The sequence below is a fragment of the Fundulus heteroclitus genome, chromosome 11, assembly GCF_011125445.2.
Source record: "Fundulus heteroclitus isolate FHET01 chromosome 11, MU-UCD_Fhet_4.1, whole genome shotgun sequence".
Classification (NCBI taxonomy): Eukaryota; Metazoa; Chordata; class Actinopteri; order Cyprinodontiformes; family Fundulidae; genus Fundulus; species Fundulus heteroclitus.
In genome coordinates this window covers 27,110,849-27,125,589 of record NC_046371.1, presented here as the reverse complement: position 1 = coordinate 27,125,589, position 14,741 = coordinate 27,110,849, and the positions used below count along the sequence as shown (strand labels likewise).

The window sequence follows — 14,741 nt, the reverse complement described above, 5'->3', positions numbered from 1 at the left end:
CTCACTGTGTAGCATATTTATGTCCTTAATTGAAGGCCTTACCCAGTAAACCCTGCAGTGTGCCAAATGAATGAATTATGGCTAAGTATTATGGTAAAGTGGCCTATGTTACCGTGTTCGACAATTATATATTGTTATGTTTTTTTTGCTAAAATAATTGAATTCATCATAAAATGGCAGTTACAGCAGGAATAAACTGTTAATTAAGACAAACTTAGTAACATTTGTTGTAGGTCAGGTTTGATCATCAATCAGCTATGATGGACAGCCGGCTAAGTTCATTACTCCTCTGATATTTTAAAGTTGTACAACCACATGTTTTCATACTATTTATGGTGAAAACCCAAGAAGCTCTGAGGTTGAAGCTAAGTAAATGTAAATTGACAAATTCTCACTCAGTTTAACTGAATTTTGCTTTTTTACCAGACTCTGTGCTTTTTTTTTTTTTTTTTTACCCAGCAGCTGCTACCGTGTAGCCATGGTGTGGGAATGTAGGAGCAATGGTCACAAAACTCAGCTGCCATGCAATACAGGCCATCTTGACTTTACCTGCCATGACATAAAAGTTGTTAGCCTTGCATATCTCTTCTTTTCTCAAATCACAACCTTAAACTTTAATGTATTCTATGATTTCATGTGATATACCAACATAAAGTGATGTATAGGTGTGAAGTGAAAGGAAAATGCTCTCCTGTTCATGCTGAGGAAAATAATCCCCACAACATGATGCTGCCACCTCCATGTCTCACCATGGGGATGAGGTTTTTAGGTTTCATGTGCAGATAGACTTTGTTTTGCATGTAGGACAAAAAGTGCAACTCATCTACCTCCGTCTTCGTCATATACGGCTTGGCAAACCGTAAACAGATTTAGGAAGGAACACATTCTCCTGCCTAAACGGTGGAACCATGCAGCTCCTCCAGAGTTATCATGGGTCTCTTCTGCTGCTCCGATAAAAACGCTCTTGTCTAGCCCGGGAGTTTAGGTGGACAGACATGTTTTGGTAGGGTTTGCATTTTTGCAATACTTTTCGGAAGACTTCCCTACAACTTTTTTCATGACTTTTCTGCTGTGTTCCCTGGTCTTCATGATATTATTAACTCACTAATGCTCTCTATCGAACCTCTAAAACGTTCACAAAATAAGATTAATTCCCACACAAATAGGTTGTATTTACTAAAAACTAGTGGATTCTGAAAGAAATGGATTGTACTGGATTTTATTTAGGGATATCAGAGGCCTGAATACAAATTCACATTACATTGTTGAAATCCCCCTTTTATCCTTTTCTTTCTTCTTCTCAATTAAACTCTACGTTTGTCTTACACACGTATAAAAATCCAATAAAATATATGGAAATGGCTATTTTAAGATCCCAAAAAGTAAAAAAAAATATTAAAGAAATATGAATGCATGAATTGTATGAGGCGTAGGGAGGGGGGCTGTTGGCCTGACATGTAGTTGCTTCTGTGAGTTTACCAGTATTATAAAGATTTCCTTTGCCATTCAGGATCCTATGTGATTAAGATATTATGGGCTCCAATTTTCATGTTTCTTCTATTTCCTTCTTTCCCCCCACTGTTCTTTTCTTCTCACAGTTTTGTGTTCATCCAAAACCATCTCCATTTGTTGGAGGCAATAGGCAAGCAGTCAATCAAAGCGATCCTGCCCAAATTTCATAGCTAATTTATGCAGAAAGGAAGACGTGACACTAATGCTCTAAAATCTGAGACAAATGATGGTACAATTTCATCAGCCAAAGATTTAGATGCCATGCAACCTGTTGGTGCCAAGAGACCAGATGAAGTGATTTAAATCTTACGGCCTTAAAATCCGCCCCTGGAGGACTCCCAATTTCTCTTATTTTGCTATGTTGAAGAAATGAATAACTTGTTTAGGGTGAATGCATATAATCAGTGAAAACAGTTGGGTTACAGTTTAGGTAGGAGACATAAAAACAAGGTTTAACGATATTTTACAAAGGAGCTACAAACTTCCATGTTTTATTTTTTTTAAATCTTGATGTGTTAACCCCTCATGAATTGTTTTTTGCATTTATTATTGCAACAGGTTTAGCAACGTTGGTGAGCATTGTTCTTATAATGTTCAGGAACAATTATGATTTGTAATGTTTGTCTTTAGGGTTCAGAAATCTCCAGGTGGACGACCAGATGACTGTAATCCAGCAGTCTTGGATGGGAGTGATGGTGTTTGCCCTGGTGTGGGGAGGTCTTACAAGAACGTCAACGGCAGGATGCTTTACTTTGCTCCGGACCTCCATCTTTAACGAGTAAGTAACATTCTTCATATCTTAATTCTGTGGTGCGAGCAGAAAGGTGTGCTGTGTTTAGGGATCACTCACACAGGGTGAGCTGTTCTCATTTTCCTCGATGTCTTTGTGTAAACTGATTTTCTGCGCACACACAAACCCAAAGGCATCCAGGTGTTTGACGGTGTAAAACAGGATTTTTTTCTTTTTCTTAGAATCATGTGGAAGCAATTTTCATTTGTTCCTGTTCTTTTGTTGCTGATAAATTACAGTAAGAAACATTTTTCAGCAGTAAGACCTCGTGGCTCTCGAACTATCTTAGGCAAAAGTGTTGAGGGGTGTGAGTGTGTTGTACCATCACACCGCACAAGTAGTATAGATGTCATTATGTGTAATTTAACATAAACATTGCCTTGTACAAGTAATTATACGCATGTACTTGTACATGTAGTCACATTATAAGGTATTTTAGTGGGATTTATTTCAATAGACCAACGCAAGGTAGTCCATAACTGGGAAGTGGAAGGAGTCTATGAGATGTAATATTGTGTTACAAACAAAATCTGAAAAGTGTGGCATGAATTCAGGGCTGCAACAATAAATCAATAAAAATCGATAATTAAAAGCGTTGGCAATGAATTTAATTATTGATTGTTGTGTCGATTTGATTGTGTCATCACTTGCCATGTCACGGAGCGCTTTATTTCACCTGCAGAGCGTTTTTAACTTTGGCCGCAGAGCGAGTTGAACGGAGCGAGGCGGAGGCAGAGAGGGGGTGATATTTTCAGAGCAAATTTAGTAAACAACAGTTAAAAACAGTTTCAACTAAGTCCTCAAAAGACAGAGTGGCACTTTGTGCTTCACAAATCCAAAAATAAGTACATGCAAGCTTTGCAAAAGTAATTTGACACGGCACGAGGGCACCAGGGGGATGATACAGCAGCCTGAAACAACATGGAGTCATTGATGAGGGTGAAGGAGCTCAACAGTTGGGTAAGTTATTATAATATCAAATTTCCCCCAAAAAAACAGAAGTTTTGTACTTCTGCCCGTCCGGGAAAAGAAAACAACAACAAACGTGGAGCCGTGTTGGTTCTAAATGTTCTGAGCGGACCGGCGGTAGGTTATGGAAGCAGTTAAAGCCCTTAATTCTCTACCTATTAAGCACGGCTTAGTGACTTAAGCTGTTGCTGAGGAGAGAACGGGAGGAAATTACGATCATCCCTCAAAGTTTTGTGTTACACACAGTGCTGATGCCACATGTATGCACAATAAGTTCACGAGTTAATCGAAACAAGTGTTTAGATGGATGTTGATCGGATTAAGGATCAGCATTAACCAACCTTGTCAGTCAGAATGCAGTTTCATTGTGATTGCTCAGCGGTAATATTATTGATTAAGCTTTAAGTTTTAATTTGCTTACAAACTCTTTCAAAAACTTTCAAAAACTTTTCACATGTCGCTGTAGATTGTCAGTTAAATTCAGCATCCCCACGGCATGATGCTGCCACTGCCATGTGTCACAGTGGGGATGGTACATTATGAGTGGGGTGAAACGTTAGTTCTTGCTCAAAATTTTGGAAAAGCATTTATTATTTTCCTGATTTGCATAGTTTTAATGTGCACTTTGTCCCATAAAATACAATGAAGCTAGTGGTTGTAAATTGACAAAATGTGTTAAAAAGAAAGATAAGCAGTGTCACATTTTTGCAAGGAACTGTTTACACATTGTTTACACTACAAGAATTATAGTGTGCATAGACAAGTGAATGATACTTGTTGACGGTTTTTTTAATATGCAGATTTCTAACTTCAAAATGCCCCAAACTCTCCTGCTGAAGCTGTTCAATCAGTCAAATAGTAGGTAATATGACTAGAATATATAGTTTATTATTGGTTGCAATTGCATAGCAAAAGACAAAGCAGAGGCAGTCATTTACCTTTATGTGTTTCTACAATTTTCCTCTGCACTAAAGCTAAGCCTAAACGGTGAATAATAGATTAAAATGTTCATTAGTGTTTGTAGACAGACGGCGATTGGTCTGGACCTTAATGAGCTGTCATAGACGAATTCCCACAAAAACTTAATTGAACCGAGGGGGTGTTGTAAACGGGTCCAAAAATCCTCTCACAGTATGTGAGAGACTGATAAGGTAATGCAGAAGATGATTACTCGCGGTTTCAGCCGCTAAAGCTGGTTCAATGAGTTTTTCGTCTACTTTTTAAAACACTCTACTTCTGCATTTTCTGGAATTTTCCAGTGCCAGTCCTGTTCTTCATCTGAATTTGTATTAATGAATAAGACGCCGTAACATCCTAAACTTAACACTTGAAAAAGGCATAAAAGTTATTGAGTTATGATAAATCCACGATAGTTTAGAATGAACAAATCAAACCAGCATTTTTAGGAATATATTGAAATGTGTGTGTGTGTGGTTTTCTGTGCCATATGTCCTGTTCAAGTCAACTGAAAAACAAGTATGCTAGTTGAAAAAATGTCAAAAATACAAATAGTGCAATAATTGGGTTGCATACGTATGCACACACTTACATAAAACTTTGTTAATAGCTTTAGTAGTAATATTTAGCCAGTTAAGATCAGATATAGGCAATGTGATTAATCACACATAACGTCCAGCTAATCTAGTAGAATTTTCCTCACATTTCCATAGTTGCCTCTTTTAGCGAAGGGCATGATTTACCGCGGGAATAAAAGACTCTAAAGTAGTCTGTCAGGAGAAGAGTACACAAAATTTGCTGCCACAATTCCTCCTAAATGTAGGTTTTGTTTTTCATGTGGCCAACATAACACAGTTTCTCCATAAACAGACCCATTTTGTGTCAAAGAAATCCTTCAGACTTGGATAAAAGCATCTAAAATCTTGTGGGAGATACATTCATGAATGAAGGAACTTTAGGCCTTGATGTCCAAAATGTAAGTTTGACACAAAAACAAGCTTAAGGACTGCATCTGACTGAGAATACACCTAGGAGGATGGGTGTTAATGGGCCACCAGAACTGACAAAGACTCCTGGATAGGCGTTGAAACGTTTTCAGAGAGAACTGGTCTGGTTGCCTCTGATTTAAGCCTGTTTGCTGTCGCGATGACCCGAATAACTGAGAATTTGCACAGGCATGTTTATGGATGTGCAAACATATGTAACTGGGTTATTCTACCTTTTTTATTTATTACATTTTAACAGATTAGTTGTTTTTTGGTGGATTTATGCATTTATTTCATATTAAAGGAAGAAAAACCTTTTTACATCACAAAAACCTTGCATTTTGATAGGGTTGTACCCACTTCTGAGAACCACTGTACTTCGTCATGACAATCTTGGCTAAGTTTTGTCTTTAAATAAGTAACAGAAATAACTGATTTATGTGACTCCCACTTTTTATTTGAAAAATACAGATATTTAACAAACTGTAAACCATTTTTATTTATTTATTTTATTTAACCAGGACGTCCCTTGAGATAAAATCTAATTTTTTCTGGCCAAGAGGCACCAGAAACGTTTCATGTAAAAACATCTACACACAGATAAAGCAATTTAGAGTTCAGCTCAAGAATAAAGCTTACTCTCTTCAGTCAAGCACTTATTTAGCCTAGTGTTAAAGGCACTCATGGGAATGTGATCCTGAAGCTTCAGAGAACGTTGAATAATTGAGGAGAAGTGAGGAGAAGTCAATGAGAAGAGAACGTGAGTTGTAACCACTTTTGGCAGGAAACAGGAGACGACTTAGGTAGGAGGGCAGTTTCCCCGAAATGGGCTCATAAATGAATGTTAACCAGTGCTTCTGTCTCCTCAGGTGTAGTGAAGGCCATGAGTTCAGAGTACAGCTCACAGTGATGGATCCTGCATTCATCAAGGGAGTTTTTCTCGTTTGTTCTGGGTTGTGTTTATATCCCACCACAAGCTTGCACATCGGAAGCTGAAATACGGCTTGTTGAACAGATAGAGAACAATATCTAGACTCTCTCATCGTTGTTCTTGGGGATTTTAACAGCACAAACCTCTCAATTGAACTACCAAACTACAAACAGAAGACACGATATGTCCCACCCAGCGACACGAACACGGTGGACATTGTTACACAGTCTTAAAAAGGAGCATACCACGCGGTCCCATGTGCCGTCTGAGGAATCTCTGATCACGGCCTGCCAGCAGATATCACAGGCCTGCTTTGACTGCACAAGTTGAAGTGTTGGCACCTTGGTCCATTTATGACCAGGGAGTTGTCAAAGTCCTTGATCTTATCAAAGACATTCATAATTCTTCATACAGACAGGAGGTGAATCAGTTGGGCCTCTGGTGAGTTTAGGACCCCCCGGAGCTAAATCCACTCAAGACAGTGGGGATGACTGTGGACTTCTGAAAGACTTACCCCACACTCCCTCCCCTCAAGATTCCTCAACAACACTGTATCTATTGTGGATCACTTCCGGCTCCTAGGAACTACTCTTTATCAGGACCTGAGATGCTGCTCAAGCATAGACACTGTTTTGAAGAGGGCTTGGAAGACACTGTACTTCCTCTGGCAACTGTGGTCACATTCTACACTGCCCTTATTCAGTCTGTCCTCTGCACATCCATCACTGTGTTATTTGGCTCAGCCACAAAACATGACTGGTCTAAAACTACGATGTGCAATTACGTTTGCAAAGACGGTTCGCATCCCCTCATAAAGAACTTAAACGGGTTTAGGGTCAGGAAAAAGGAAGCTAAATTTCTGCAGACCCCACACATCCCGGACAAAAACATTTTTATGGTTTTGACCGTCAGGCTGGCGTTACAGAGCAATAAATGCAAGAATAATCTGCCACAGAAACAGTTTCTTCATGAGTCTCTCTTAAACACACGTTGAACACCTTACAGCCTGAGTTGACAGCTGTTAAACAAAATAAGCCTGTTTGCACTACCACAACCTCTCTTTTTTGTCATTTTTATAAGACAAAATTTTGGCTGCACATACACATACATGTAGATGGTTCCTTTTATCCCTTATTTTATGTCGTCTAAAGTTTGTGTATATATACTCAATGTCTGTATGCTGTGAGCATTTGAAGAACTCAAATTCCTTGTTTAGTAAGAAATTTTGATAACCATGCTTTCTTTCCACCTCACAAATATGCACTGTGGGTTGGTCTATCACATAAATCCCCTAACACCTTTGCAAGGCACTGTGATTTTGACTCCTTTTTATTCAACAACTTTAACCGCCTTGCTGCTGAAATGTGCTATACAAATAAACTTGACTTGACTTAGCCACAGAAAAGGGTTTTAAATGTCAAAAGGAGCACCCAGCTGCCAGGATTTAAGTCACGTGCTATACTATTTCTACAGTAGCTGTGGATGTATCAGAAACAAATGTCCAGAGAAATTACTGTTACAATGAAATTAAAGAGAGGACCTACAAATGCTTTAACACCAGAAATTGTACTGTAGTTGCCGAATTTTATCATAAAAATTGCCTTATCTCTCCTAAGCAAAAATCCAAATTCAACAGACCTGTTAACCTGACAAGCCAAATTGATAATATGTAGCACTGTCCATTCTGCACGTTATCAATCTGGGACTGCTCCCACTGAATCCGTCCAGGTAAAGGAGGGACATTCAGCAGAACTTTCTGAGCTGATTGGCTAAAACAAACCTTTGTTTTAGCCAATCATGGTATGAAATAAAAATGTTGCAAACAGCAGGCACAATGAGAAACCACAACTTACGTTGGTCTAGGCATGCTTATTTGAATATTGACACTGACAAAACAGATGCGATAGCAGCAGCTACGCATGCAACACCAGCCCAGTTCATGAGGCAAACAGATCAGCAACTCCTTATTGTTCTTAATTATTTGTCTAATCTGAGAAAACTAAACAACTGACAAGGTTATGTTAAAAAGGCAGACTCTGCTTTTATCTCAGATATTGAGTAAATCTGGACAGGCAGCATGAGGAGACAGAATTCAGCCAGTAGTTACTGGCTATGGTAGAAATGAGCGACACACAATCTGTGGATATTGCTCAGGTGAAAATTGCACACACAGCCTTGTGATGTCACCCGATCGACTTGTATGAGATAAATGATGAAGAGATTTGTGAAGGGACATTTCTGTTTTTCACTCACAAATGATCTCAAAGGAGCTTTTATCTCCACAAAACAGTGTGGAGATAAAAGATGACCAATGCATTTTTAAAACACCTTTTTTTTAACCACTTTTGGTTGTAATCAGTGGTGTAGGGTATTAGAAAAAAAAATGCTATTTCAACATTTTACTCACCACACTTTTCGTTCCGTCCTCTCAATGTTTCTGCTAATCTCAGTGAGGGTTATTAAAAATCTCACTATATCAGGTGTGAGCGTGAAGCACGGTGGAAGTTGATCCAACTGGGCAGATAAATCTTTGAATGCAGGACATGAATTCATGACACTTCAGATATAACAGCGTGCCAAATGTTAAAAACTTTTGTGATTTAGCTATTGCACATAAGGATATCGCAATAGGTATTGTGATCAAACATACAGTGCAAATGTAGTTGCAAATGCAAAGTAGTCACCTGCAGAATTTGTAGAAACTCTGTTTTACAATCGCTAAAAATGTCTGCGGTGGATATAAAGAGAGCTGGAGAGTTGACGGCTGCAACCAGTCTGGGTGAAAACGCCAAGTGTTTATTTCACTCAAACTGGCAAGACAATGATTACAGCAGTATCTTAGGGAAATGGCTAATGTTTATGATGGCAAAGGCTTTTCAGTGGGGGGGTTTCTCTCTTCAGATATCTGGCTTTTTCAGACAGAGTTGGAGTTTTTAGTCTGAACCAGAAAGAATTATGTTCCTATTCTAATCTAAGCAGACACTTATTGTACAGTATTTGGTTTTACTTTAAACTTGAGATGGACAGTCACAGCAGCCACTCAACTTGCATCCAGGAATTTCATTGCCTGGTTTGTTTATTTATGATCACTGTTAAAAAGACTAATGTGAAAAATATAGTTGTAATATAATAGGAATTGGTTCAACGGGGAGTGCTTTTCTTGCTCACTGAAAAAAAAATCCAACAGAAGTACAGGCCCCTACGAAGGGGGAAGAAAACTCTGTGTTTTAGACATTCCAGTATTTTTATTTTATTACACTTGCTGAACCTTTTCTGGCTTTGATGCACACTCACAGGTTGCTCGTGTCAACTCTGTACCACTGTAACATTTGGATTTTACACCCACCTGTGTTATACGTTTAGTCAACCACATACAGAATGACTTTTTACTTTTTAAAATTTTGACACATTTCAACATAAATTGTCAATGTGCTGTTTTTTAATTTGCTGGAGTAGCAGAAAATTGTAAGGGACTGGTAAGAAAACCCCAGGGAAGACCCAGAGCTCTCTGAAGGGACTATATATATATATATATATCCCGTCTGGCCGCAGAACGCCGTGGGATCCTCTAGAGAATGAGCAGGAGGATGTCACCCTGGGCTGCCCTCCTGGACCTGTTGCCCCCGCGACCTGATCCCTAATAAGTGGAAGACAAAGGATGGATGTGCAAACTTTTGAAGTTAAGGAAAACAAAAGGGCGCGTATATAAACTTAACATCCTCATTGTGGAACATAGTAGTGGCAGCATCATGCTGTAGGGGCACTTTTGGACAGGAGGGACGTAGGAGCTGGTGAGAACTGTAAGATGGATGTAGCGAAATATAGATCATCACTGGAAGAAATAATATCCATCCATACTTAGTGAGTGTATTTTCCAAAGAATGGGCAAAAAGCTTCTCTAGGTGGGCGAAGAGAGAAGACTAATAGACATGGTGCGGTAAATACAGTCAAAGGTTGTTTAGCAAAGCACTAAAGTATTTTACTGATTGAATCACTGCTTTTTTGTTGATCTCACATGTACAATCTCGCTGAAGTTCGTAGTTGTGAGATAGCAATTGGGGAAAAACCTTCAAAGGGTAGGAATACTTTTGCGAGTCACTGCATATTGGTTTTCAGAGAGTTGGAGAACATTTATCTTTCATTTTCTTTCCGCTGGAGTCTTTCTGGTGACATTTCTATTCCAATTACTAAATTCTACCTCATTTCACTTTTATCTGCACAGTTTATAAATGTGAATGAAGTTTGTAATAAAGGCAGAATGATTTCATTTCAGCAAAGCTAACAAACGTTGATGGCGATGTCTTTTGTTCATTGTTGAGGCGAGGTGAACGTCGAACATTCAGTCATTTCTTTTTCACTTTATGCCGATACCAGTTGATGGGACTGTGTCGCGACACTTTGTGTGTTTTTAACATTTTGCCCCAGATGTCAAAAGATTACAGTGCAGGAATCTCTTCCCGTAAATGTGATTCAGAATCTGTGATAGCTATGGATTTAACCTCTGACATTCTTTCCTTTCTGTAGTTATTCATTATGGAGAAAATGTCCTAACCTCTTTGAAATTGAGTCATTCCCGTTAGTTCACGTCTCTCAATATGATCTTTTTTTTTTTCTCTGTGCAGACATCGGATGCAGATCTCCACCATGTATGAGCACTGCATGCGGATGAGACATCTGTCGCAGGAGTTTGTGCTGCTGCAGATCACGCAGGAGGAGTTCCTCTGCATGAAGGCCTTGCTGCTCTTCAGTATCAGTAAGTCTTGTGTGCTGAGCGTGCACAGTGCACTCTTCTGATTATCAAACTAATTCTAAAATCAGACAAAGCTAATCCAATTCAAGTTTTTGAAAGTGCTGCATTCATTTTTACTAGCCACACACAGGCCTGATCACTGCCTGACCTGTAAAGTAAAGCATCATTTAAATAGAATCTGTCAAACAACATGAAGTAGGCTCAAATATCTCAAATAGCAACACATCATGCCTAAATCTAAAGAAATGACAGAAACACAATCATTTATTTAGCATTCTGGAAAGTGTTACAAAACAATTTAGCAACTTTGGGACTCCAGAAAATGGTAATTGGTAAATGACTTGTACTTGTATAGCGCTTTAACTAGTCTTGACGACCTCCAAAGTGCTTCACACTACAGTTCAGTCATTCACCCATTCATACACACATTCACACCCTGACGGTGGTGAGCTATGTTAGTAGCTACAGCTGCCCTGGGGCAGACTGACCGAGGCAAGGCTGCCATACACCGGCGCCACTGGGCCCTCTGACCACCACCAGCAAAATCTCAAGGAGAACCATTATCCACTAATGGAGAAACAGGTAATGGTGGTGAACCTTTCCAGGAGTGTCCGGCCTCACAAGATTCTTCCAAGAGAGTCTTGATGATTTATCGAGGAGGTTGCTAAAGAACCCAGGACACCCTCGAAAACACTGCAGGCCTCCCTTGACTTAAAGTCAGCAAGTTATCATAAATGCTGGACAACAGCCGCTCTAAGGCTACGTAAGATGCAGGTCTTAATGCTCAATTCCGATTTTTTTGTGAAATCAAATCTTTTTTGCGTGGTCGTTCACATTTCGAAATATATGCGACTTGTATGTGATCTCCTGTGTGAACTCAACCCGTTCAACCGAAGTGTCCCTCATGCGCACTCGAGGACGCGATGACATCACACGTAGCAAGCGTCCTCAGTGTTTGCGGAAGTAAACATGGATTATAATGCTGGCGCGCATTTTGCGGTCATTAATTTATTTTCTAACCGGAGCTTTCCGTCCATTGACTGCTCTCCTCATTGTAGTACGCTATGGCTGTCGTCTTTCTTCCCGCTTCTGCATAGCAGGACGCAGAATAGTGACGTTTGTCGAGTATCGGTGACGTACAGATCGGATAAATGCGACCCGGCCATTCAGACACAGGTCGCATTTGAAACGATCAGATACGTATCGGATTCAGGACCACATATCCAAGCGGCCTGGGTCGCATTTGAAAAAATCCGATCTGCGTTGTTCAGACTGTCATAAAAAGATCAGATCCAGGTCGCATATGGGCAAAAAAATCAGAATTGGGTCACTTCAGGCTGCAGTGTGAACGTAGCCTAAGAGCGGTACAACCAATTATTACACTGCAAAACGGATCTAAAAACAAGAAAAATGTTCTTAAAATTTGTGTTTTTGTCCTTGATTTGAGCCTGTAAATAAGATTATCTGCCAATGGAATGAGTATTTTGACCCCTAAAATAAGATAATTAGACATCCTGCTCTTGAAATAAGATGATGGAGATGAGTTGTTCCTATTTTAAGTGCAAAAATCTCATTCCATTGGCATATAATCTTATTTACCTGCTCAAATCAAGGACAGATACACTCATTTTAAGAAAATGTTACTAATTTTTAGATCCGTTTTTGCAGTGTAGGTCTAGGGAAAATTGTTTTCTCACATAGGGTCAGGTTAGTTTGGACAGGTCTTTTCCCTTAAGCATGCAATTATCATTTAAAACTGAATTTTGTATTTACTACAGTGCTTTGTCTGATATTAAAATGTGTTTGATGATCTGAAACATTAAAGTGTTTACAAAAACAGGCGAAATCTGTACGAGGCCATTACTTTATTTAATCAACATGCAGCAGAGATAATTGAACGTTCCGCCAAAGCTGTTGGTCTGTTTCTGCTTTTATAGTACCAGTGGAAGGCTTGAAAAGTCAGAAATACTTTGATGAATTGCGCCTCACCTACATCAATGAACTGGATCGCCTCATCAATTACCAGATGACCACAAATTGTCCTCAGCGATTCTACCAGCTGACACGACTCCTGGATTCGCTCCAGATGGTGAGACAAAAACTGCTTCAACAAAAAAGAAAAAGAAAAGGAGTTATGGCGAATATTTGGCAAAAACAAGGGGGAAACATTTGTGGCTGAATAACATTAAAAGATTTAATGGTAACAGATGCAGGGGAAATCACATGAAAAACACGTGAAAACCAGCAGGGTCTGATAACTTAAAAGTGAGTCATCACCACACGTAGTAAATTTCATTTACATGACCTAACCAATCGCGTGCTCTCTTCTGTTTCAGACCGTAAAGAAGCTCCATCAGTTTACCTTTGACCTATTCGTCCAGGCTCAGTCGCTTCACACGAAGGTCAGCTTCCCTGAGATGATCGGGGAGATCATCTCGGTGCACGTTCCAAAGATCCTCGCAGGTTTGGCCAAACCTATCTTGTTCCACAAGTAGAAGGATTTTTTTTTTGTCGTTGTTGTCGGGGTTTTGTTCATCAAAAAATATGTAGTGCTGCCTTCATGAACTTTAACAAAGGCTGTGAACTGTTCCCCCACATCTTTTGGTCTGATTGCTTTCAGGCGTGTCCTGTTAACACTGTTTTATTGCTCAAGTTTCTTTTTTTTGTTTTTTTTTTCCACGTTTTATATAAAATTAAGATTTTTGTTTATTCAGAACTGGTCAGGCTTTTATCTTAAGAGCTGCAAGTCCTCATCTGCTGACAGATGAAAGCTTGTTCTCTACAGATGGCGAAAAGATGCTGTTTCAGATGCTTGGCTTTAAATTAAGACTAGTCACAATGTTAAACAAACACACAACAACACAGAGATTTACTTGCGACCACAATTAGATATCTATCCTATAGCTTTAAAAAGCAGACGGTTTATGAATCATAAAAAAGGATAATCCCAGATAAAGATGTGTAAACAAAATATTGTGTTGCAGCAGCATGGTGCCACACTTTTTTATTTTTCTTTAATCCAACCTTTAATTTAAGTAAATTTACACAGTGGGGAATGAAATGCCACACTTTTTGACCCCACAGCTGTTTATACCTTTACACAACCCTCTTTTGCTTGTAGAAGAGTCTAGTTGGGTGTTTATTTGGACAAATAATTTGCGTCACTATCTCGCTGAGAGAGTCAGTCATGGCCTGTTTTAATTTTCTGCTGACAGAACCCACCCGATTTTAATTTAAATTGGTCTGATATTTAGGGGGAAAAAAGTTTGATTCCCATGGCCTTTGAAAGAGAAACAGGCCTACAGCGCCACCGAATCTCCACCAGCATCACGTGCTTTTCCACATGTTCGTCCTTTATTTCACACCCACCCTCATCTTAAGTGTTTTTTATTTTGTTTGTTTTTTTTGCCCATCTTAGTCCACTTAAAGTTAGACAGATTCTAATGTTTGTTAAGGGGGAATTCATGACCTCAAGATGCCTCTCTTTGCTGCTGATCTCTAAAAGTGAGCTTTTGAAATGCTGTTTTAGCTCTTTTAACATCCATCTAACTCTATCTGACAGGAAGAAAAAGTCTTGTCCAGTTTAGTTTGTCTCAGTTCTGGTTAAATGTGTTGATTGTTGCTGAGTGGTTTAAGTTTAGTCGAGTTGCATTTTTCTTGTAGCCATCTGCTGACCTATAAAGATCAACACATATATGCCCTAAGTGAAATGGGCCTCTGAATAAATGCACTCAAATTAAATGTTGGATTATTCTAGATTTTTTTTCAGTTTGAGATTATGCTATTTTATAGCTTTTTACACGTCTTTACCAGGAATATAAATCAGTGTGGACTGTGTTGCATGCG

The 14,741-nt window shown here is 39.2% G+C and overlaps 1 protein-coding gene across 1 annotated transcript in view; it reads left to right on the top strand.

Annotated features, from left to right (window-relative positions):
* Nucleotides 1-13,900, top strand: part of LOC118564643 (androgen receptor-like) — a 14,767-nt gene extending 867 nt beyond the window's left edge. The window contains 6 exon segments of the mRNA XM_036143531.1: nt 2,143-2,225; nt 2,228-2,278; nt 2,280-2,290; nt 10,768-10,898; nt 12,833-12,984; nt 13,232-13,900. Coding sequence (XP_035999424.1) covers nt 2,143-2,225; nt 2,228-2,278; nt 2,280-2,290; nt 10,768-10,898; nt 12,833-12,984; nt 13,232-13,390 — 587 coding nt within the window. The 3' untranslated portion in view covers nt 13,391-13,900.
* The last annotated feature ends 841 nt before the right edge of the window (nt 13,901-14,741 follow it).